This window comes from Geotrypetes seraphini, chromosome 11, assembly GCF_902459505.1.
Source record: "Geotrypetes seraphini chromosome 11, aGeoSer1.1, whole genome shotgun sequence".
Classification (NCBI taxonomy): Eukaryota; Metazoa; Chordata; class Amphibia; order Gymnophiona; family Dermophiidae; genus Geotrypetes; species Geotrypetes seraphini.
The window spans coordinates 90,117,420-90,141,331 of NC_047094.1; the positions used below are offsets into that span (position 1 = coordinate 90,117,420).

General features: G+C 42.4%; 1 protein-coding gene across 1 annotated transcript in view; it reads right to left on the minus strand.

Moving 5' to 3' along the window:
• COL9A3 (collagen type IX alpha 3 chain) overlaps window positions 1-23,912 on the minus strand; it is a 248,740-nt gene that overhangs the window by 145,580 nt on the left and 79,248 nt on the right. Inside the window, exons 14-18 of the mRNA XM_033962849.1 lie at window positions 21,934-21,987; window positions 21,789-21,842; window positions 20,773-20,826; window positions 9,639-9,692; window positions 8,849-8,902 (exon numbers count right to left, since the gene is read on the minus strand). Of these exons, the coding sequence (XP_033818740.1) occupies window positions 8,849-8,902; window positions 9,639-9,692; window positions 20,773-20,826; window positions 21,789-21,842; window positions 21,934-21,987 (270 nt within the window). The remainder of the gene's footprint in view (window positions 1-8,848; window positions 8,903-9,638; window positions 9,693-20,772; window positions 20,827-21,788; window positions 21,843-21,933; window positions 21,988-23,912) is intronic.

Sequence of the window (23,912 nt, forward strand, 5' to 3'; positions counted from 1 at the left end):
TCTGTTTAAATTCTTTAGTATCTGTTATAAAGCAGTTTTCAGTATGTTACCAGACTATCTTGCTCTTCATTTTCTCTTGAGTCACTCTAAACAAGAGTATATGTAGGATTAACCTGTTTAACTATCCCTCTATTACATCTTGTCACTATAAGAAGTTTCTTGAGAGAAATTTCGCTTTCCAGTCCGCCAAATTGAATACGGGGCTTGGAAAAACTGTTAGAGGCTACCTCTTATTCTGATTTTAGAAAACTGTTAAAAGACCCATCTGTTTGATAGGTTGACACCTTAATACGTTCTGTGTTTTTACAAAAAATCTCATGTTGTAACTGATCTATTCTAATTTTATTTGCTTATTTTACTTGTTATTTCTATTCATAATGTACGTATTACCTTTCCTTATTGTAAACCGCTTCAAACCTTTTGGTATAGTGGTATATAAAAAATAAAATATTATTATTATTATTAATTATTATCTCTGCAATGATTGAAGAAGCGGGGTGTTTTGGCACTGACACGTGTGGCCATCAGGTCCATGAGGGGCTGACCCCAAGACTGCACTATGAGCTGAAAAGCTGCGTGGCTTAGACACCACTCTCCGGGATCTAGAATGTGACGACACAGGAAGTCCACCTGCACATTCTCTTTGCCTGCAATGTGGGAGGCCGAGATGTCCTGAAGATGAGACTCTGCTCAGTCCTGACTGACTTGCCACAGCAGGGGACCCAGCAAACAACTTGCCACCTGTGTCACCAAACAGAAGCGAAGGTTACCTGAGGCTAAACAAAAATGGAGTTGCTTCCCACCAAAAATGGAGCTGAACCACCCAAAAAAATAAACTCCATAGACCTGCAGCGGCTAGAAGGCCTAAACCGCCCCAGCCGCTAAAGCAGGCAAGCCAGCATCAGCTGTAAAGAGAGTCCTCAGTCACTTCGCGGAAAGGGAATCCTTTCTGCTTGACTTTGGGTGGCGGGGGAAGCCTCGGCACTCGTGAAGGGGATCCCTGGCCACCAGCACCCGATGCCAAGGATTTCCCTTCGCAGCGTCCTGCCTTGCAAAGGTGCTCATGGCTCCAGATGCGACCTAGCTAGAATAAAAGTGCCGGTCAACTGAAAAAAAACAAACCAAACCATAAAATACAGTACTTTTAAAGGGAAAGAGCCTTTTAGACCGGCACAGTCTCAGGAATTTTTTTCCTCCAGAACAGATTCCACGGCTCTCACAGCTGGAAACCTGACCAACTAGGGGGCCAGGCTGCCAGCTTAGGCCCTCTACAAAAATTTGGGGAGGTGGAGGAAGGGGGAGAGGGACCCAGCACGAGACCCACCAGGTTTGACACACCTGAGGTCGGACGGATCCCCAAACAGGACCCATCCAAGCTCCATCTGGCACTAAAAAGGGGACCAGGCGTCCTAAAACAAATTCCAACAAGCCTAACAGAGGGAGCCAGGATTTTCCTACCAACCTGGAGACTGAGAAAGGCTAAATTGCTAGAGGGAGCCTCAGCTGATATACTACAAGTTTTTATCTCAGTCTCCACCTGCTGGTCATAGTGAGGAATAAACCCATCTGTAAAGAATAACTATACCGATCTACCAGGCAATACAGAATACAAATTAATGTATAAATTTGGTGCTGGTAGTGAAGGGATTGCCACATTGTCCTTTTGAAGTAATCTATGAAATGACAGTTGGTACCAAAATAACTTCTCCCCTAGGTGCCATTTTATCCAGAGATTGCCATGGTTTAATTTGATGGCTCATCGTTAAAGTCAGAGAGAAAACATTGTTCTTTTTGGTGAAGGCTGCACCACAACCAGGGCAGGATTAATTTGTCGAGGGCCCCTAGGCACACAAGTACACTGGGCCCCCTGCCCCGTCCCACCCCACCATGCGCCCAGGTGGAAACAGGAAGCTGCGTCAGAGGGAAGCTTTGGGCAAGCAGCACCGCTTGCGCAATTACAGTTACCATTGCCTTTCTTACCCGCCTTGCTTGCTTGTCTTACTTTCTGTGGATGGGGGGGGGCCGTGTTGCCGATCGGGGTGGGGCCCGCATTACTGATGGGGGGGGCGGCATTGCCGATCGATGCTGGAGGGGCCCACCACCATTTGGAAAAAACAATGTTGACGCCCTCCTTCATCGGGCCCCCCTGACCATTTCGGGCCCTAGGCCCGTGCCTACTTGGCCTATTGGTTAATTCTGCCCTGACCACAACCCTGACACCTACTATCCTGGCAATGTTTGTCCTCAGAAGAAAGCACTACACACAGTGTGGTTGAGACATTCCATAAAGGGGTTATGCAGAGCCTGCTCTCAACAGGTGTCCACTAGTACCTATCCTTCACAGCAAGTTAGATTCACAAATTATTTAGCAAAATCTATGAGAAATGAAAGGAAGCCCTACTATTGTGTTTCCCTGAAAATAAGACACTGTCGTATTAATTTTGGGCCCAAAAAAGGCACTAGGTCTAATTTTCGGGGTAGGTATTATTTTTTTTCATGTACAATAATCATCTCTACCTTCGCCTCCTCCACCCCAATTCTTCCTATTTCCTTTCTCTCTCCCATCCCCTTGTGCAGTATCTTTCTATCCCTCCCTCCCATCCCCCTGTGCAGCAGAACCCTTGCAGCTTCAATCCCTCCCATCCCTTGTGCAGCAGAACCCTTGCAGCTTTTATCCCTCCCTTCCTCCCATCCCCCTGTGCAGCATTTTTCTATCCTCCCATCCACCCTCACCCCCCCCCCTCCACTGCTGCGCACCCTGCCTGCTGACCCTTTCATTTCTCCCTCCCATCTGAACCTCGACCATGAGCTGAAATACCTGGAAACAAACAGCAGCGTTGGCAGCACAGGATGCATCGTGGCCTTCTCACGTCCAGGCATTCCTCTGCCGCATCACTGATGATGTCATCAGCAACGTGGCATGGAACGGCCAGGCTGCAATGCAGCCTGTGCTGCCGATGCTGCCATGTGTCCAGGTATTTCAGTCTCACGGTCGGGGTTCAGATGGGAGAGAGAGATGGAAGGGTCAGTGGTGGGCGCACAGGGGGGGCGGGGGAAGCGCTGCTGCTGGTGACTAGGGCTTATTTTCGGGGGTAGAATTTCAAGGTTCAAGGTTCAAGGTTTATTAACATTTGATTTATCGCTAAATCTGTTTACAAAGCGATGTACAAAATAAAACATAAAATATAGGGATACAAAATTAAAAACTCAATAACATAAGTTTAAGACAGGACAAACTTGAGGTGGAGGGAAAGGAAGGGAAAAGATAACATCTGTCTTAGTTAGGAAAACAAATAGGGAAAAAAACATAAGGGAAAGGGTTAGAGTAAAAGTTAAACTGCTAAGAAAAAATTAAAAATATTAAGAATTAAAAGCGTCTTTAAAAAGGTGTGTTTTCAAAGATTTTTTAAAAGAATGTAAATATCTTTCGATTGTAATATATTGTGGAAGAGAATTCCACCATTGTGGGCCCATGACAGAGAACATGTCTGCTCTTCTTGTTCCTATTGTTTTCAAGGAGGGTATGACTAATAAATTTTGGGAGGATGATCTTAAAGAGCGAATGGGATTGTACGGAATTAACATTCTTGATATAAACTGAGGCTCATTGTAAATTAAAGTTTTAAATGTAAGCAGCAATACCTTGTATAAAATACAATGGCTTATAGGAAGCCAATGAGCGTCGATCAATAGAGGTGTAACGTGATCAAATTTATTTGCATTGTAAATCAATTTAATAGCGGTATTTTGAATAATTTGAAGACATCGTTTTTCTTTTTGAGTGATGTTAATTAATAGAGAATTACAGTAATCGATCCTTGTTATGACTAAAGAATGGATAAGGATGTTACGAGATTTAGGTTCCAAAAATTTAGTGATAGATCTTATTAGTCGCAGTTTGTAGAAACAAGATTTAACTATATTATTGATATGTTCATGAAAAATCAGTTTATCATTGATTATGACTCCAAAAATTTTTAGATTGTGAACAATTTCTATGGGATTATTGTTTAGAATAAATGGGGATTTGAGAGTTAAGTCATTTTTCCAATTAAAGATCATAATTTTTGTTTTATTGATATTTAGCGCCAATTTATTCATGTTTAGCCAATTATGTACTAGATCAAGTTTTTTATTTATAGACAATATGTCTTCCTGGTTTTCGGGATCAAAAGGGAACATTAATTGGATATCATCAGCGTAAGAAAAGGAGGTAAAACCAATTGATTGACAAAGACTCAACAATGGAGAGAGAAAAATGTTAAATAAAAGTGGCGATAAAATAGATCCTTGAGGGATGCCGAAGGATATAGAGTAAGGATTGGAATATTCATTGTTAAACTTAACTGAAGAGACTCGATTAGAAAGGTATGAAGTGAACCAGTCAAGGACTTGATCGCAAATGCCTATTGATTCAAGTCGACTAAGTAAAAGATCATGATCGACTGTATCAAATGCGGCAGATATATCCAATGAAAATAGAGCGATTGACTTATGATGATCTAGAAAATATTGGATGTTATTTGTTAAACCGATCATGGAATATTCAGTATTATGATATTTACGGAAGCCTGTTTGGTTAGGGTGCAGAACATTTGTTGTTTCAATGAAGTCAGATACTTGGGTAAATATTACTTTTTCTGTCAGTTTAGCTAAGAAAGGGATATTTGCAATTGGTCGATAGTTAGTAGGGTCATTATTGCTGATTTTATAATCTTTAAGAAGAGGTGTAATGATGGCAGTTTTCCACGATGAGGGGACTGAAGAAGTAGCCAAGCTCTTTAGAATGATTGAGTGGATGATTGGCCCTAACTGTTTGAAGAATTTTTTTATGTAAAAAGGAGGAAAATTTTCAGATCCAGAGCTTTTTATATTCGTTTGAGAAAGAAGTGTTTCAATGTTGTTCAGTGATGGGATTTTAAAGGTTGAACATTTAGCTGTGGGAACAAGTTCAATGCGGTGTAAACTGATGGCACTACTAGTTGTATTCAGGAGAAATGTGTTCCTGATGTTATTGATTTTTAGATTGAGGGCATCGGCTATATCTTGTGCATTCAGAGAAGTTATTTGAGGAGTTGTCATATTTTTGGTTTTATTCTGAGGTGAGATGGATTTTAAAATGGTGTACAAGGTTGCGGGGTTTTTTGCTTTATCAATTTTATCAGAGTAAAATTGGGATTTTGCCTGGTTAATTTTTGTTTTATAGGTAGCTGCCTTTTCTTTAAAATTCCGGAGGCTTATTGCAGATTTAGTGTGTCGCCATTTTCTTTCCAGGGAGCGGAGTTGTGATTTAATGAGGTGAAGTTCCGCTGTATACCATTGATTGGTGATTTTACGTAAGGCTAGGGATTTAGAAATTAAAGGAGCTTTACGGTCTAAAAGAAGTTGAAGGGAAGAATTCCACATGCGCAATTGGTCCTTGATTGAGTTAGATATAGCGTTTATAGAGGGAAGATCAAAAAAGGGAAGAATATCGTTGGATTCTAAGTTGGAGAATTCACGGTAAGAAATAAACTTGGATTTTGGTTGAGTTTTATTCATTATAGAATTGGAAAATTGGAAAATCACTGATATAAAGTAGTGATCAGACCAAGGAACAGGCGTGACTATTGGAGCAGAACATTTGAAAAAGTGAGATTTGGGAGAGAATATCATGTCTAGAGTATGATTAGCCACGTGTGTCGGACCAGCTATAATGGGATGCAGGTTTAAAGGGTGAAGAATGGTTAGTAAATCCTGATTGTTAGTATCAGAAGGCTTATCAAAATGAATATTGAAATCACCTAAGATTAGAGGAAAGGATGAAGTTGAACAGAAATCAAAAATTAAATCCTGGAGTAACGTTATTTTATTTTGCCCTACTGGTGGAGGGACATATAGTAATAGGAAGTTAAAATCAATTTTTGAATTTAGTTTAAGGTGGAGGGCTTATTTTTGGGGTAGGTCTTATTTTCGGGGAAACACGGTATTTAGACATTGGTTTATCTACAGCAGGGGTTCTCAACCCAGTCCACAGGACAGACCTGGCTAGTCAAGTTTTCAGGATACCCACAATGAATATGCATGAAACAAGTGGTATAGCGAGGATAAGAGGTGCTTGGAGAGGGGGTGCCCCTTCCCCACCCCTCCCTGTTGCACACGCACCCCTTCCCTACCCCATACTTCTTAACTTCCTCGATGCGAGCATCCACATCAGCTCTCCCTCTGATGTCACTTCCTAGGTGTGGGACCAGGAAGTGACATCAGAGGGAGAGCCAACACTGGCACGAGCAGCAGGTTGGAGTTGCTGCTTGCGCTGGTGAAGAGATAGAGGTATGGTGGTGGTGGGGGGGAGTGAAGGCATGTGCATGGCAGGGGGAGGAGATTTGTATGCACTACCTCCATTCTATGTAATTCACTCCTACACATATTCATTTTGGGTATCCTGAAAACCTGACTGGTCAGGTGTGTCTTATGGACTGGGCTGTGAACTCCTGATCTAGAACAACCCATAGGAGGGCATGCAGCGGAGTTCTACAACTACACAGCAGGGTGCACAGTGATATACTGCCCCTCTGTCTTGCAGCATATTATGATTAGAATTTAAAGCACATGAAACATAAGCAGAATGATGTATACAGCCATCTTTGAGTGGATTTGCAGGAATTGTTTTCACTGCAAGGAGGTGGGGAGAAGAGGTGATTTTATCTTGACCAGTGGTATATCTTGCTTGGTAACCACCCAGGGCAAGGCACCCCCTTCTCCAGGCACTCCCCAATTCCCTGTACCTGGGACGGACCACCCCCACCACCCCGCCCTTGGTACATTAAAGATCTTTATTAAATTGTGTGATGTTTGGAGTAATTGTGTAGTGGGAATTCTCTTAGTACGGTAGAGTATTTGTAAATTTATACATTAATTTGTATTTTTCTTTTTGGCGACTATTGTTCATAGCTGTAAGGCTTATGGTAAAAGGCAGGCTATCAAATGGAAGATAATAACTAGAATAGATAAAATCTCATATGTTAACTAAAGAGGCCATTTCCAGAGGCTTGTGCACCTTCCACATACCTAAATATTGGCATTTACACATATAAAAGCTCTACACATGTAAGAACTATTCTCTGAGGAGAAACATATAATATTCTTGTATTCTCATATGTGGGTAATGTCATCCAAAGAACCCGGTACAGATACCAAGTGCACTGTCACTTTAAATTTAAAAGCACTGCCTGTGCCGTGCACGCTGGTGCCTTCTTGCCCAATGTCAGCTCGTGGAACCTGCAGTTCCTATTTTTCCATGGAGCTGAGAAGTTGTGCTTTCAGAGTTCTCCTCAGCGCAAACTTTTACCTTTATGGGTGCCCTCCTTTTGTTTTTTCTCACCAGTTTTTCATCTTTTGTTGTTTTCTTCAATCACTAGTGGCTCTGCACAGGGCAGGAGCATGGGAAAACCGCTCCTGCTTCGGTTCACCGCTAGACTACTAGGGATTTTAAAGGTATGCTGGGGAGGCGAGGAAGGTAAAAGTTTTTAACAGTCGGCCAGGACAAGAGGAGGGTGGGTTCCCTCCTGTCCCAGCCCACCGCTGGACCACCAGGTCTTATGGCAGGCCCGGTGGAGGCCTACAAGGCATCGGGAGAAGGGACTGGGTTCAGGGCAGGGAGGGAGGGGTGACAGGGAGCAGAGCCTGGCAGGGCAAGAAGGGAGGGGGGACATGGTACAGAGCCTGGCAGGGCAGGGAATGGGCAGGGATATTAACCCCCCCAGTTTATATTCGAGTCAACCTTTTTGCCCCCCTTTTTTGGGGGGAAAAAAGATTACCTCGGTTTATATTCGGGTCGGCTTATATTCGTGTACATAAAGTAAACCTACTTGTTCTCAAAGAAAGCCAAGTTCCTTACCTGTAGAAGGTGTTCTCTGAGGATAGCAGGTATACATTCTCACAACCTTGCCACCTTCCCTAGTTGGCATCTTAGCTTTGTTACTGAACTACAGGTCCCGCAAGCCAACATCAGGCAGTAATAGGGTTACCATATTGCCCAGAAAAAGGAGGATGGATTGAGACATCCTGGTTTACTTCCTTTGGAAAGCAATGGAAGGAGGACAGATTGAAGTAAAACCTGGATGTCTCAATCCATCCTCCTTTTTCTGGAGTCATAGGTAACCCTAGGTGGGAAGGCATCAGCACAAGTGTAGTACAGGCAGTGCTTAAAAATTTTAAGTGACAGTACACTTGGTATTTGTCTGTACTGGGTTCCATGGATGATGTCACCCACATGTGAGATTATACACCTGCTGTCCTCGAAGCACACCTGCTACAGGTAACTTTGCTATTTTGCAGTGCCATGATTTGCATGTATAGAAGCCACAGGACACATAAATTAAGGGTACGTGTTAGGAGTGATCCAAAAATATAAAATAAAAATGCATATTTTCTCATCTTACAATGGCCACAGAAGTACATTCCCAAAAATGTTTCATCAGCATTTACACCTGATCAGAGGTAGGTATGCCAGCTCCCTGCTTTCTTTGGACCCAGGAGCAATCATATTTGTCTCCATAGTATCTAAAACCACCACAAAAAGGTTAATTCACTCAGCTCTTAATTAGTTTCTCTAGTAGACATAATTTTTACATGAGTAAATCCCCATGTGATACTGTTTTCTTTTTTGACATGTATTTTTCTAAAAGTTGCTGCAGCTGAACATGTTGGAAGATGCATATAAATTTTTTCACATTCTTACAAGTATTTTGCTAAAGGTAGGGAACTGTGAATATCTCCACCTGGTTGTCCCTATTCCTACATAGATGCTCTGTGAAAAATCAGACTTCACACTTGTAGAAATGGTGTTTAGATATGGGATACAAACCTTCTCACCATCGATTCCAGGACTTCCATCCCGCCCATCACGTCCGGGCATCCCCTATAAAAGAACAGAAAGCACAGCATTGAGATCACCTTGGCCCACTCACAGATCTCGGTGCTCAACCCTCCCTAAAGTCTTCAGCGTTGCAGTTTTAACAGTGGAGTATAAAGAACATTTGAAATTTCTCACTATTAAGAATTAGAATTTTGGCATATCACAGTTTAAGGACAACTGACACAGGCACTATACACTGAAATATGGTCCTTGTTGGGCCTCTGTGTACACCATAAAAGTATTGTTTTTGAATTGTGGATACCAATAAACCTTTCAACTGGTGGACTCCCAAGTCTTCAATCATCTCTTTCCTTGATCATCACAATTCCTCTCACTTGTCCAAAAGAGACCCAGCATTCATCCAGAGGATGGACCAAGGGTTACACAAAAATCACATTTCAACTTTTAAATACAATACAATGTCCTGACCATGAAGGCCAGAGCTGGCTTAATCCCATTAGCAACTTATCTGAGCATTTGCTACACTTGAATGACTCGTAAGTCATCAATGAGAAAGAAGGAGATGAAACATTTGAATGAGAATGGCATGAACTTAGGACATAAGTATGAATTGGAGATGGAGTGGAATGAGGTGGGGAAAGTGAGGAAGCAGTATCATAGATTGAATCAAAGCTGTTACAACTCATCTTCCAGTTGTATTTATTTATTTAAAACATTTATAATCCGCTCACAGTAAACATCTGGTATGAGTACCAATTAGTAAATCACAAGGACTTACAGGTTCCCCTATGGGTCCAGCAGATCCAGGCATTCCTTTTGCACCAGGCCTACCCTAGAAAAAAAAACAGTAAAAGTTATAGATTGACCAGTATTAAAAGCCTACTCAACACAATACCTGCCTCACCATTCTGAATTCCAGCCCACCTCTGCATGCTCAGGCATGAGAAAGAGAGAGTCCCAGCTCATCTCTGCATCTTTGGATTACTAAAAGACTCTCAGCCCTTCTCTACATCTCTTGGTTAGTCAAAGAGTGCTCTCCAGTCTATTCCTGAAACCCTTAGGCATAAAAGAATTATTCTTAGCCCACCCATGAACCACCAGAGTACTCTGAAAGCAGCTCTCACTTCACTCTTGTATGTAACTTCCTGTTTATGTTTTCCATTTATTTACATGCATGTCATTTTCCTATGCTGTTTTGATAGTTAAAATTTTTTAAAATAAAGTAAATACTTTAAAAATACATACAGAAAGAAAAAAAGGACACTTAAAACGCTTTGAGACAAGTATTTTCAGCCTGATTCTTAAATCATTTATACTGATGATAGATGAACTCAAAGCAAGAAATATATATACACAATGGGTGCAAAATTAAACAACAATGTTCAACATATAACCAGTCATTAAAAGTTTTCTAAAATGTTTTCATCCTCACTCTTTATCCTATTGCTTCTATACCCAAATGTCCAAACTGAACCCGTAGTATTCCATTCAGTGGTGGAACCAAGGTCATAAACCCCAGTATCCTGAACTCCTCAGGGGAACTGGGTTCTTGTGTCCCCTAAGGAAAACCCCCAAACCTACCCATCCCTCCCTTTCTCAATTCCAGGGACATTTAATAAAAGGCGAAATGGAAGGGGTTTATTGAAGATACATCGCATATCTGGATTACAAATTACTTAGAATTAAATTCTGACCTCTTGTGTATAAGGAATTCAAATAGGATTCCCAAATGTATAAAAAAAATGTTTCCTCCTTTTTGAGTAGCCCTCCTCTGCATGTGCTTGTCAGGTGACTAAATGTATGGACTTGGTTTCTCTATTGCCAATACATTGGGGGATCTGTTGGAGTCCAACATTGTATAATATACACTCGCGTGCCAGGAGATATATCTTATGGCAAATTAAGATTTCACTCTTGGGTAACCCCTTAAACACTCTTGGCACATCCAACACCAACTGTGTCGCTGATCCTGATCCCCCCAACAAATTATTGAGATAACGCACAATATCAGACCAGAGTTTTATGGATGTACCAACAAGTCCAAAAAGAATGAACAATATTATTGAACTCCCTATGACATTTAAGGCACAGTGGTTAATCAACTCCACCCATCTTATGGAACTGAACCTGAGTATGGTAGGCTCTCTGTACTCCTGCAGTCCCAACCAACTGTGGGATTCCACTAACATTCTTCTCAATATTCTAAGAACTCAAGTTTTATGTAAGGTCTCCTTCCCAGCTCTGTTTCAATTGACCTAAGTCTCGGTGAAAAGCTGAGACTGATGTGTTACAATCTGCTACACTAAGAAAAAAAAGACTCATTTTACTATGTGCTGGCTTAATTGCTCTACTGGTAAAGATCTTATATAGTGTTTGACTTGGCAATAAGCATAGATATTCTCCCATTTTTGACCTAAGGAGTCTCACAGTCTTTCAAAAGGATTTAACCCACCATCATCTTCCAGAAAGTGTTCTACCAACTTAAAGCCTTTCTGTACCCATTCTACAAATTTAAGATTATCTAATTGTGGCCTGAACTCTGGATGTCATCATATAGACAATTAATCAGATGCCTCACATGACTCTTCACCCATCTCTCAAAGACTGAAATAAGATCCTAGTCTGAAGACCAAGAAGGAGGGTCTTATTTGGCATGTGTAACCAAGCTTGTAGGCAGCAGAGTGCATTAAATGCAGATACCAATCTGGTTGGAGTAAATTGTAGACAGTACAGTGCATAAAATGCAGATACCAATCTGATTGGAGTAAATTGTTGTTCGTCCATCATCCAATCTTTCAGATGCCTTAACAGATAGGCTGAATTATAAAGTTTGCGGAATAGGCATGTTTTGAGTAGTTTTCTGAAGTTGAGGTAGGTTGGGGCCTCGAGCTTCATTTGGGCTAGCCAAGGGTTCAGCTTAGCTGCCTGGAAGGCGAAGGTTTTGTTGAGGAATCTTTTGAGCTGACATAATTTTAGGGAGGGGAAGGCGAACAGCTGAATTCTGCGGGATTTCTTGTTGGTGCAATTCATAGTGAAGTGGGGAAAGAGGTATCTTGGTGATAGACCAAATACTGTTTTGTAGCAGAAGCAGGCAAATTTGAAAAGGACTCTGGATTCGAAAGGTAGCCAATGTAGTTGGTGGTAGAAAGGAGTGATGTGTTCCCATTTGTTCAGGCCGAAAATGAGGCGGACGGCTGTATTCTGAATCAATTTTAGTCTTCTGGTGGTTTTCTTCGTGGAGCTCAGGTAAATGATATTGCAGTAATCCAGTATGCTAAGAATGGAGGATTGTACTAGTAGGCAGAATGCGGTGTCATCAAAGTATTTTTTTATGGTGCGAAGTTTCCAGAGCACCGAGAAGCTTTTCTAGGGATAGATGTTTGTCTAGCGTGACTCCCAGTATTTTTAATGTTTGTTCGAGTGGGAAAACTAATCCTTTCACTTGGATTGTGGTGTCTTTGATTTTGTCTTTGGGGGTGGCCAGGAAGAATTTTGTTTTGTCAGGGTTTAGTTTTAGTCTGTAGGAAAGCATCCAGAGTTCTATCTGATTGAGTATGCTTGTGATGTAGGCGAGAAGTTCCTGGGAGAGACTGGTTAGAGGGATGACTATTGTGATGTCATCTGCATAGATGAAAAATTTGAGCTTGAGTTTATGTAGGGAGCTTGTGTACCCAGGGAGGCGAGGTAGATATTAAACAGGGTTGAGGACAGGGGCGAGCCCTGCGGAACACCGCAGGAGTTATCCCAGCTGTAAGAGAGTCATTTTTGAGTACCCTATAGGATCTGTTTCGTAGGAACCCATGGAACCAGTTGAGGACCTGGTCGGAGATGCCAATGTGGGCCAGGCATTCTAGGAGAATGGTGTGGTCAACTAGGTCAAACGCACTGCTCAGGTCGAGTTGCAAGATCAGAGCGCTGGACCCCTGACTAAAGAGTGTGTGCAAGTGGTCAAGTAAGGAGGCTATAATGGTTTCTGTGCTGTGGTCCGCGTGAAAGCCCGATTGTCGCTTAGGATGTTGAATTTTTCCAGGTATGCGGTAAGTTCAGCTTTTACTACCCCTTCAGCTATTTTGGTGAATAGAGGGATGCTAGCGATTGGTCTGTAATTAGAAGGGGCGTTAGGAGGTTCCTTCACGTTTTTTATGATTGGGGTTATCATAATATGGCCTTGCTCTGGTGGGAAATTTCCTGAGGATAATAGGGAGTTAACCCACTTTAGCATGTTGGCTTTGAAGTGGATCGGAGCAATTTTCATAATGTTTGGGGGGCAGGTATCCAGTTTGCAGAAGGAGTTAGTGCATTTGTTGTAGTATTTGTTGAAGGTTTTCCAGTCGATTGTAGTGAATTGGTTCCAGTTTAGGCCAAATCTAGACCCTTGGTCTGGTTTAGCTATGTCGGTGTCAGGGAGAATGGGAAAGAGCTCAAGGGGATTGGTCAAGGTAGGTAATGTTGATCTTAGTTTTTGGATCTTGGAGTTGAAGAAATCAGCTAGGGTGTTAGCGGTTAGTGTAGATTCTTCATGGTTGTTAGTGAGTATCTCGATGTTGTAAAGGTCATTAACCAGTTTAAAGAGGTTGCTGCTGTTGATTGTAATGTTACCAATTTTGTGAGAGTAGAAATTTTTTTGTTTTTCCTTGGTAAGATTTTTGTAAGTTTTTAGTTTAAATCTCCAGGCAACTCTGTGTTCCTGGGTTCCGGACTTTAGCCATAATCTTTCTGATTTTCTAAGGTCCCTCTTTATCAGTAGCAGCTCTAAGTCGAACCATCTCTCCTGATTTGTAGTTCTGATTTGGCGGGTTTTTATGGGGGCAATTTCATTTAAAATGTTTGTGCTGTCATTGACCAGCCCAACAAAAACATAAAATCAATCAATCTAAAGTCCAAAGATCCTTCCTTCAGCAATCACAAGGGAAGCATCTGTAACACATATAACCATTGTGAGAAACCCACCATCTACCTGTAAGTGAAAGGGGTAGATCACTCCACCATTTCTTGTGATTTTTTGTCAACCCTATCAGGTAAGAAACATTCAAAAAATATAACCATAAGAGCAGATAGCGTAGCTGGTTTTAAGAAAGGTTTGAACAAGTTCCTGGAGGAAAAGCCCATAGTCTGTTATTGAGAAAGACATGGGGGAAGCCACTGCTTGCCCTGGATCAGTAGCATGGAATATTGCTACTCTTTGGGTTTTGGCCAGGTACTAGTGACCTGGATTGGCCACCATGAAAACGGGCTACTGGGCTTGATGGACCATTGGTCTGACCCAGTAAGGCTATTCTTATGTTCTTAACCATGTATCCATGGGGAGGTAAACACCTAGATAGTGAAAAGCTTCTGACACCCATTGCAAAAGAAAATCAGTTCCCCACAGCTGCATTAGTTCCTCCACTGATGGTAAAGCTTCCAATTTAGAGAGCTTGAGTCGTAATCCTGCAAAGTCACCATATTCTTAAAATTGTCTATGAGCTCCCTCAGCAAACACTGTGGGTTTGTGAAATGCACCAATAGATTATCTGCAAAAGCTGCTAGCTTAAAATAATACTCTCCCAGGCACACTCCCTGTATGTCAGGGAAAACATGTATGTCGCTAATCAATGGGTCTAAAGATAATACAAATAATAGAGGCGACAAAGGGCAGCTGTCTTGTGCCCCTAAAAATTTCAAAAGAGGATGATTGTAAATCATTTACAAGAAGAGTAGCCTTGGGAGAGGCAGATAATGCTTTTAATAGATATAAATCTGCCAGTAAACCCATATTTATCTAAGGTTGCTTAGAGATAATTCCAATGAACGTGATCAAATGCTTTCTCCGCGTCAAAACTTATTAGGAAAAAGGGAATGCCCTTTTGGGCTCGGTATTCCAGAAAAACTAATATCAAACAGAAGTTTTTTTTGCCACAGATCTGCCTTATACAAACCTGACCTGAGATTAATGGATGACCGCTGGGAGGACTCACGCTAATCTGTTAACCATTACTTTAGAGAGAAGTTTTGACCTCAAAAGTTCAATGATATGGACCTACAGCAGCTTGGCATAGTAGGATCTTTACCAGGCTTTGGGAGCACTATAACCTGAGCCACATTAAAAGTGTTCTGGCATCGCTTTAGCGTTGACCACAGTATTCAACATTCTAGTTATAGGAACCACTTCTGGTTTCATGAGTTTATAAAACTCTGCCCAAAATCATCTATACCAGAAGCTTTTAAGCAAGGGCTTTGCCCAATAGCCAACTCCACCTTATCTTCCGAAACAGGAGAAATTAATACATCCAACTACTTTGAAGTAAGATGTAGCAATTCAAACCTATCTAAGTACAAGGTATCAGGTAAGCTCTTGTCTGCTGGGGAAGCATATAGACACTCATAAAAGTCCCAAAACACTCCAGAAATCACCTCATCTGTGGTGACCTGTCTCTTTCCTTCCATGTATAAAATAATATTTTTCTACAGTTCTCCTTCGGAGAATCTAATGTGCAAGCAACTTCTCACTCTTTTGGCCATGTTACTGGAAATAAGTCATTGTTTTAAACGTTCTAAGGTATAGCCTTTCATTCAAAGCAACTTGCAATGATATCAACTGACTCTTGTTTGTTGGGCTTGGATTACTAGCAAAGATTTGTCTTGCTGTACATAATTGGTGGGATAGGCACAAAATTTATCTTATAATTTATGAACCATATGAGCATAGCCAATGATTTCCCCCCAAAGGGCCACCTTTAAAGCTTCCCAATATAGTGCTGGATCTCCCTCGTGTCTTTGGTTATGGAGGCAATAGTCCTTCCAGCTTTTCATAAAAAATTCATAGAACCTATGATCCATATGCAACCATAAAGGATAGGACCACTGATAACTAGAGTATCTCCCTGAGTATCCCTCCCAATCCAGTTACACCCACGCATGTTCCGAAATCATATAAAGATCTAGTTCCATTTGTGTGATATTTGGGGAAAAAAAGACCTCTAGATGCCAGAAGATAGTTGATGCAAGACTGCATGGAATGTGCATGGGACATACGAATATAGTTTCTCCTCTGGGTGCAGGATGCACCACACATCTATAAGATCTAGCAAACCACACAACTAGGGGAAGCCCTTGGAGGCCCCAGATCTAACAGTGGGGCATGTGGACCTGTCTATGTTGGAGTCCCATGTTGTGTTAAAATTCCCAACTAGTATCATTGGTACGGTCTCATGGGCATGAGTAAGGTGTATAATCATTTATAAAATAATTTATCATGTTGATTGGGGGCATTTATGCCGTTACCACTTCAATGTTTGAGAAAGCACATTTACCAAAAACAAAAATTATGCACGTGATGGCTGGTTCGTCTGAGCACCGCTCTGCTTCCCCCGACTTCCTCCCCTCCCGGCGCGCTCCTGACCGGCACATAATTAAACCTTAGCGGCGCAGCCGTTGCTAGGCAACGGGAACCGGCGGAGGGCTGAGAAACGCGGCTTGCACTCCTTAGCGGCGGAGTATGCCGCCAAAAGTTTCGCGGCCGACAAAGACCTCTGGGAGCCCGGCGCGCAAGATGGCGGAGACCCAAACAGATGCTGTGACGGCCCACTCCCCAAATGAGGTGATGCAGGTCTCCATGAGGCACCTCTCGCAGCTGCTTGATGAAAAACTGGCCAAGCTGCATGCCTCTATGGACGACCTTAAAGATACCCTGGTGGGGCAGGCTGCACAACTGCAACAAGTGGAGGAGCGGCTATCGGCTCAGGAAGATAGGGCTGGAATGGCTGATGGCAGGCTTGCTTCTCTGGAGGCAAGAGTTTCCCAGCTGGAGGAGAAAGTACCAAAAACAAAAATTATAAAAAGAATATGATTTGGCATTAATATGAAAGAACCAGTGCCCATAGATTTACATTCAATGTATACAAAACAGAGGAGAGAAGGCCAAGTAAAAAAGAAAAAGTGGAGAATGACCTCGGTACAGCTTCACGAGTCTTAAAAAAACTCCACTTCTCTTCAACTGACCAAATTTTCAACTGTTATATTCTTATCTCAATCCACATATTATAATATTCTTATTTCTTAGCTATAATCAATCTTTTGGAGATTGATTATAGCTAAGAAATAAGAATATTATAATATTGATTATGTAGATTGAGATAAGACTATAACAGTTGATAATTTGGTCAGTTGAAGAGAAGTGGAGTTTTTTAGACCAATGATGCTGAACTGAGGTCTTTTTTCCACTTTTTCTTTTTTGCTTGACCTTCTCTCCCCTGTTTTGTATACACCGAATGTAAATTGTATTTCTATACTATTGCCTCCTGAGGTCTCTGATCTCTGTATTTCCTCTGAATATCTACTTATTGTATTTCGCTGAATGTCCAGCACTCTTGATTGTAAACCGCCTAGAAGTTGCAAGATTGTGGCGGTATAGAAGAATAAAGTTATTATTATTATTATTATTAAATCTAGGGGCACTGGTCCTTTCATATCAGTGCCAAAGCACATTCTTTTTATAATTTTTGGCATATGTACTGCCCAGAAGGAGGGTTTGCCCCACAACAATGGCTATACAGAAAACATAATGACCCCCAGTATCAGCCACCACAGTGCATATCTGACTCGCTACCCCTTTACGAAAAAAGATGGCAAACCCACTTTTTTTACCTTTATCTTTGATTCCCTAGACACCTTTTTGGGGGGAGGGGGGGGGAAGGAGGTCTCTGATAATTTCACTTTGATTATGATGGACCGGGTTTGTGTCTGAGGACTGGTATCTGGGACAGTCACTCAGATATTGATATAGTATAATTCTAGCTATCACATTTTTATGGCCAATTAAGATATTAGTTGAGATATAATGGTCCAGATTGTGACTTGGAAATAGGGGGTATTAACTCACTGGTGAAAAGAACAAAAATTTTGAATTTACAATGTCAGCAGATATTATAATGCTTCAGGAGATGTACCTAACAGATGCAGAACATACCAAAATGCAATGGGGATGGGTGCATTCCTGCCAGCACTCAAAAAAAAAAAAGTACATCTTGTATAAGGCTGGCATTTAAGAGCTCAGCCTGATTTCGATTATGGACTTTCCAAGACCCAACAACTACAATCAAGTATTCTTTGGACAAGCCATTATCTAGTCTCAATTAGTGGTGACAGTCACTCTCCCATATTATTATTATTGCTAAGGTGTTCAAGGTCTGTTAGAACTCCAAAGTGCTGGTGAGAAAACTGAAGATTCTTGTTGAAGTTGGTTATCCCTCAGTTAGTTAGCTGAAATGTCATCGCAAGTCACATCTACAAAGCCAAGCACCAAGTCCACATGGTCTTAAATTCTCCCAGTGTGTTATATAGAGGCTCTTCCAGCTCATACTCCCAACATCCATTGCTTTTCCACACACAATTAGTCCCTCAATTGCACCTCGATCACTCAGTCAACTTCTCCTCATGTACTAGGTTATCATTCATATGGTTCAAGGGCTGCATTATGCTCTAAATTGGCCTCAAAAGTCCAATGGAGACACTGTCCACTATGTTTGTAACATAAATGGATAGTTTCAGTGCTATAACAACTGGCCCGTTGATCAGAGTATTGGAATGCTCCCTGAAGCTCCAGCCAAGCCCAATGCTGTCACAAAGGCCTGAGCTGCTGCCACATCCTCATAATATTGTGTAGTGCCCTGATGGGTTAACACAAATGTGTTGGGAATAGCATTGCGAATCAGATCTTTTGAGTGAACAAGGTGGAACAAATTGGGACAAAACTGCATCTCTGCAGTTTGAAAACATAGGACTCGTTTATTTTCATAGTTCAACATTTGACCTCCTTGCACTGCCTACAAGATGGCCTGTTTATGGGCATAATTTAGTAGCTTAATAATAATCACCTGAGATCACATAGCCATTGTCTGACGCATTCCAAGCCTATGTGATCTTTCTATGTGGAGCAGGCCCAGATCAGTTGGTAAGGTTAATGAGCTAGTCAGCCAACCTTCAAGAAAGCCTCAAAGATGGAGCCAGAAGTTATCCAAAAACCATTGATATTACGTGCTGGTGCCCAGTTAAATATCCAGGCAAGTCAGACAACATAAAAAGTAGTCCTAACCTGGATAAATTTCTGGCAGCCACTGATGACTCAGATATGTAGATCCAGTAGTCAAATATGGCCGAGCACTGAATATCCAGATCTAAAGCAGCTTAAGGTGGTTGTCATTTTAAAAAATGCCGGAAAAGTAAACAAAAAACAAAACAGAATGCGAGCCAGCACCCACTGTCCAAAGAAAACATTGCTACAAGCATGAAAAAAAAAAATGTCAACATCTCCTGGGCCTGCCCCCTTCAATGCCTCTTACTCATCAGTAGGGTCTCTAAAATCAAAATGGGACAGCGAGTCACTTCTGCCCTGTCAGGCTAATGTTTCCAAATTGTACAATAAAATGGTACCAGCCTTAGGCTCTGCTGACCTCCATCAAATTATAATACAGATCCAACAGAATCGTTTCTGTCTCACTTTGGAGATCCCATGAATTGGATAAGGAAGTACTTAGGAATCTTGAATTTCTAGATTCTGGAAGTGAGGTGAAGGAACCAGATAGTGACTGCTTGTTGCTTAGCAGAAAATCAAAATGGAGACATGAACAAAGTTTTGTTCGTGATTGTTGCAGTTGTCCAGGCCTTGCCACATCTGAATAAGTGTAACCGATGTTTCAGCCATCATGCTGTGGCTTTCTTTATGGTATATAAAGACAATCTGCAGATCTCATAGCATGCCCTGAAGCCACAGCCAGGGGCGTCCCTTTAATGAGGCGGTAGCCTCAGGTAGCAGTGTTGAGGGAGTGGCATGTTGTTGCTGGCCAGCTCTCTGATGCTCCCCTTCACCCCTCCATCCTCATTTTCCCCATTACTCATCCACCGCCCCAACATCTACCTTCAATTTGTCATAAAAGTTGCTGGGCAGCAGTGGCGACTCACTGAGCTAGATGCGAGCGGCGGTATGTGTATGTGTGTGTGTGGAATGGGAAAAATGCCAAATGTGGGAAGAAAGATGAAAGTAGAAAGCCTAATAGTTGGGGCAGCCCTTGTCTCATCCCCTTTTTGGATGCTTGGGGGGTGGGGTGGGGTGGGGGTGGAGTGTAGCTCATCCCTTGCCTCAGGCAGAAGATTGCCTTGAGCTGCTCCTGGCCACAGCATAATGGCTGAAACATCGGTTATAAGGAGCCCTAGAGCTTGTCTCGAAGGGCGTATGGTAACACGGGGCTGGGAGGCCTCGTGTTGCCAGAGAGGCAAGGTGTGGGGGGGGGGGAGGACCGTTAGTTAGGGAAACTTAGTAGAAGGAATAGGGGAGGGGTTACTGCCTAAAGGCAGGGCTAGGATAGGGTGAAGTTGAGTTGGAGGGGCGGGCAGAGGGAATGAGTAGACCGGGACCCTGGAGGACTCAGTTCTTTCAGGTCCTCGCAACAGAGACTATCCAGATCCCGCTGTTACATTTATTCAGATGCGGCAGGATCCAGACAATCACAATGCCAGCTGTGGAAGCCAGTGAGAGAACATCATTCTGTTCGTATTTCTTTGATTTCCCCCCCCCCCCCCCAAATTAAATTAAACAAATTGTGGCACATCAGTTAAGCCATTACTTTAGGATAGGTAATATGCAGGCAGGCTTAACCAGAAAACTTTAACTAACCACACCCTTGGCATGCCTATCCCTCTTCCCATATTTAACTAGTTTCATTTCATTTCATAGCTTGATATTCCACCCATCATACCAATATTTAAGCTTCTTACAGTAATTAAAAATGGAAAAATTAGTGGTCGGCACAAAAGTTAATCAGTCTATGAGGCAGGGAAAGTCATAATCTAATGTTAACCCTTAAGTTACTGGGGAAAAAATCATCTAAATACTGGTACAAGCTATTACCTCACCCTATGCACTTTTTTTCACTTACGCCATCTCCTTTAGGTCCAATAAAGCCTTGATGCCCTTGGACACCTTGATTTCCCTAGAATTAAGAAAAGAAGAGACAGTATATTGTTCACAATTAAAGGCAGAAGTTTCATCCTTTTGGAAGCTTTTAATTTTATGGTACAGACTGGAGCATTTTGCCATCGGCTTCCTGTAAACCAATGAAAAATGGAGGAAATAAAACACCCCATACATCAGAAATCTGTAATAACAACTTTATTACCAAGTTACAGAAGGCTGGGTGCTTACTGGTATGCATGCTGAAACTGATAATCTCATTGAAAGATAGAAAATGATGGTGGAGGAGGTGGATAGGATTTTAAATCTCTAACTATAAGCTCTACAATCTCTACTTTTCCCTCAGAAATCCTCTGTGCTTGTCCGTGTTGCCAATAACCTAATAGTATATGATGAATAGATCCAAAATAATCAACTCAGCAAAATTTCAGAATCCATCATGAACAGTCAAGATTAGGTTTTGGTCTCAAACTCAAGCCCTTTGCCGGGCCACATTTTGGATTTGTAGGTACGTGGAGGGCCTCAGAAAAAAATAGTTAATGTCTTATTAAAGAAATGACAGTTTTGCATGAAGTAAAACTCTTTATAATTTATAAATCTTTCCTTTTAGCTAAGTCTTAATAATAATATTGTAATTTATAACTAAAGAGACATATGATCAAAAAACTGTTTTATTTTACTTTTGTGATTATGATAAACATACCGAGGGCCTCAAAATAGAAACTGGCGGGCCGCATGTGGCCCCCGGGCCGTGAGTTTGAGACCACTGGTTTAGGGTGATCCATAATGTAAGAAACACAGGAGCTGCACTGATCTGCCCCCTTGCAACTGATCTCCAGCCCCTAGAAGCTGCATTATATAAACATTTATAAAACACTTAAATAACAGGCTAATCTAGTTAGGTAAACAGGAACAGATGGGTTGCTATCAGCCATGACAATGCAAAGGTGCACCTGACAATTCCTAAAAATGAATACATACGGTTTTCCCTGGAGGCCCAGGATGTCCAGGAGGCCCTTGAAAGCCTATGTCTCCCTGAAACCAAGATAAGTGAATTTAAGACTTGACATGGAGTCATTTCGCACTTGAACAATCAAAGCTACCATCCTAGCTGAATTTTACTTACTCTATCTCCAGGAGTACCTTGTGGCCCAACAAGGCCCTGTAGCCCTCGTGGCCCCTAAAAAATAAACAAAAAACAAAATAAACTCCTGTTAGCAGTTAACAAATGGATGTGGTAAACAAGCAAGAGCAGTATCAGATCCAGAATGCCTGAACTATGAGGGCATCCTACGAGATGTGCAGTGAGAAATGCCCTGAAACATACCATCACCTTCCTTTTTTTTTTTTTTTTTTTTTTAAATTTCAGTGGCCTGTGTGCGACAGATGCAGGCCTACTGCAAGACTCCATGTTTGAAGCTGGCCACAAAAATTTGTAAAATGTAAAATAAATTGTGAGCTTAAAATTCTAAAAATCTGTCTTATTTTCTTTAGAAACTGAGCTTGCATTATTCCAGGAAAAAAAAGGATGAGAATGGAAATATGAGCAGGACGGTACAGTGACTGAACAAAGTCATGGCAATGAATGTGTTTGAGCTGCAACATCTAAAATTCTAAAGCTGGTGAATGTTAGCACCACAGGGTCTTCCCAGGTGGGAGTGAATCCCTTATATAGGTTCACCAGATTTCCTCTTTAAAAAAAAAAAAAAAAGAGGGCACATTGCCCCACCTCGTTCTGTCTCCAGCCCTACCTCATTATGCCCCCAACCCCGCCCCATGTCTCCTTCCTCAAGCTCTGGGCAGTGTCTAGAAGGCCTCTGTGCATGCGTGGATGTCAATACAATGAAATCATGCTCATGCTGTAGGAGAGAGAGATACCTGCAAGCAGCACACGAGGCATCAGGAGCAGGAGAGGGCTAAGGCAGCGCGAGGGCGAGCGGCAAACTTCCAACGAGGCTTCGGGGTAGCGGCGTGTAGCCCCGCCCACCCCCACCGCATCAGCAGTTGGCGCCGGGCCCCTCCATAAAAGGAGGAGAGCCGACGGTCAAGCCACTGCTGTAGGAGAGAGAGATACCTGCAAGCAGCACACGAGGCATCAGGAGCAGGAGAGGGCTAAGGCAGCGCGAGGGCGAGCGGCAAACTTCCAACGAGGCTTCGGGGTAGCGGCGTGTAGCCCCGCCCACCCCCACCGCATCAGCAGTTGGCGCCGGGCCCCTCCATAAAAGGAGGCGGGCCAACGGCGCGCAGCCGTTCGGTGCGCGGCGAAGGCGAGCGGCAAAGGCGCTCGCCTTAGCGAGAGCGCCTTTGCGAAGGGCCTTGAGAAGAGCCTAATCTAAACTCTTCGATCAATCACACTCTTCCTCCTCTCTTCTCACAACCATACACCTTCTTACACTCTCTGCCAGATAGTTAATCCTTTCTTCTCACACCCATACACTCTCTTACACTCTCTTACACTTAAATACACCCATACACTCTCTTACACTCTCTTACACTTAAATAAAAAAAAATAAAAAAAATCTTCTTCTTTCTCCTTACATACTCTCTAACGTCTCACTCTTTCTCTTTACAGAACTAAATTGCTCTAACTTGGAAATGGCAGGGAGGACACGGAGTACCAAAGCTACGATCAAGATCGACACTCCAGCATCCGGAGGGAAACAGAGGACGCTCGAGGTCTGTACACAGAAGGCAGAGGGCAACATGGTTCAGAGGGCAGAGGTCTCAGTGCAGACCGAGACCTCCCCCCCCCTCTCTAAGTGCACTACAGTCTCTACGCAGACAGAGGAGCTAGGAAACTTAGGCGAAGATACCCTGCAGGAACTACTGAGCCTCAGGGAGGAGGTAAAGCGCCTGAGGAGCATAAGAGATGATGAGGCCTTCATCGACGACGCTATTCTGGAACTGTCACACATCACAGAGAGAACCCACGACAGGTCCATTCTCGACATACCCAAACCTACAGCACTAAACACAATGTTTGGAATACAGGAAATGATTGGAGATTCCGGTCCCTGGCAGCTGGTAACCTCTTCTACTGGCAAGCAAAGAAATCCCCCCCCATTCTCACCTTCTTCTTCTTTTTCTCTCAAACAGGGCAGTTCA